Source organism: Suricata suricatta, chromosome 4, assembly GCF_006229205.1.
Source record: "Suricata suricatta isolate VVHF042 chromosome 4, meerkat_22Aug2017_6uvM2_HiC, whole genome shotgun sequence".
Lineage (NCBI taxonomy): Eukaryota > Metazoa > Chordata > Mammalia > Carnivora > Herpestidae > Suricata > Suricata suricatta.
In genome coordinates this window covers 164,406,212-164,407,386 of record NC_043703.1, presented here as the reverse complement: position 1 = coordinate 164,407,386, position 1,175 = coordinate 164,406,212, and the positions used below count along the sequence as shown (strand labels likewise).

The following is a 1,175-nucleotide window of genomic DNA, read 5'->3' as shown; positions in this document are numbered from 1 at the left end:
GGGCGGGGCTGCGTGTATGGACCGTGTGCCGAGGATGTTCTGCACGGCTCTGAGAGGCTGGGCGGGGAGGCGGCTGCCCCTGGCGGCCCGCCTGTGGGCTCTGCGGAGTTTCAAACCCGGGGAGGAGGGTTTCTGATGAGCTCAGCCTTTGCAAAAGCTTCGAAGGTGTTGGTTTCCCCCGTCAACACCGATGACCACGGAGTATTCGGGCAAACATGCTGGCAGGTGGAAGCCTGTCTTCCCCGCGGTTTGTGGGCGCTCTGCCGGGGAGCCCGCAGGAGGCCGGGCGGAGGGAGGGAGGCGCACCTTCCTTGAGGAGCCTCCAGGGGCTGAAGAAGGCCTCCCGCAGCCGCAGCGGGGGGAGGGCGGGGTGCTCCTGGAAGTGGGCGTCCAGACGTCGCACCAGCGGATGCACCGTGGCGTGGCCGAAGCGGAAGGCAGCCGTGGCAAACACGTTGGACACGGTGGGGTCCACGGTGGGGTCGTAGCCTTCGTAGGGGCCCAGGTACTGCTGGAAGGCCTCGGGGCCCAGGACTTTGGGGAGGTAGTCTCGCATGGTGATGATCTAGGAGGAAGGAAACAGGAGAGCTGCTGAGAAGGGGCGACTCCGGCAGGCCCCGGGGCCCAGACCAGATGCGGAACAGGGCCGGGCACGGAGAAGGACTTCTTCCTGTGGTGCCCGGGGCCGGAGGTGGTCCAGGAGGGACATGCCATCCAGGCAAGGGGACGGGTAAGCCGGTGAATGGATACAAATAGCGTCCTCAGCTCTGGCAGTTAGGAGGCTGGGGGGCATGTCAGTGACACCCCCAGACACCCCTCGGGGAAGGCCACACAGAACGTGGGCATACCCACGCAGGCACTGGGGTTCCCACACTGCGCCCCGCTTCATCCGTGGGCACTCCAGCAGTGCCTGAGCTCAGGGCACGAGTCAGAAACCCAGGGGCTTCACGGAGCCTGAGACCAGAGGCTCAGGATTCAGACCTGGGAGTTCCAATCCCTCTTCCTCCTTCTAAGCTGTGTGACTCAGGGAGGGTGAGGGGTCCCTCTGAACTGGCTTCCTTATCTGGAAAACCTGTTTCATGGAGGAGTCCGGGGAGGAGCCCCAGGGATGAGCCTGGAGAGGAGCTCAGGGAGGAGCCTGGGGGAAGAGGCTGGGGAGGAGCCCGGGTCTGCTG

At 65.2% G+C, this 1,175-nt stretch overlaps 1 protein-coding gene across 1 annotated transcript in view; it reads left to right on the top strand.

Moving 5' to 3' along the window:
• TPO (thyroid peroxidase) overlaps positions 1-1,175 on the top strand; it is a 50,576-nt gene that overhangs the window by 41,668 nt on the left and 7,733 nt on the right. Inside the window, exon 11 of the mRNA XM_029938583.1 lies at positions 158-557. Coding sequence (XP_029794443.1) covers positions 158-557 — 400 coding nt within the window. The remainder of the gene's footprint in view (positions 1-157; positions 558-1,175) is intronic.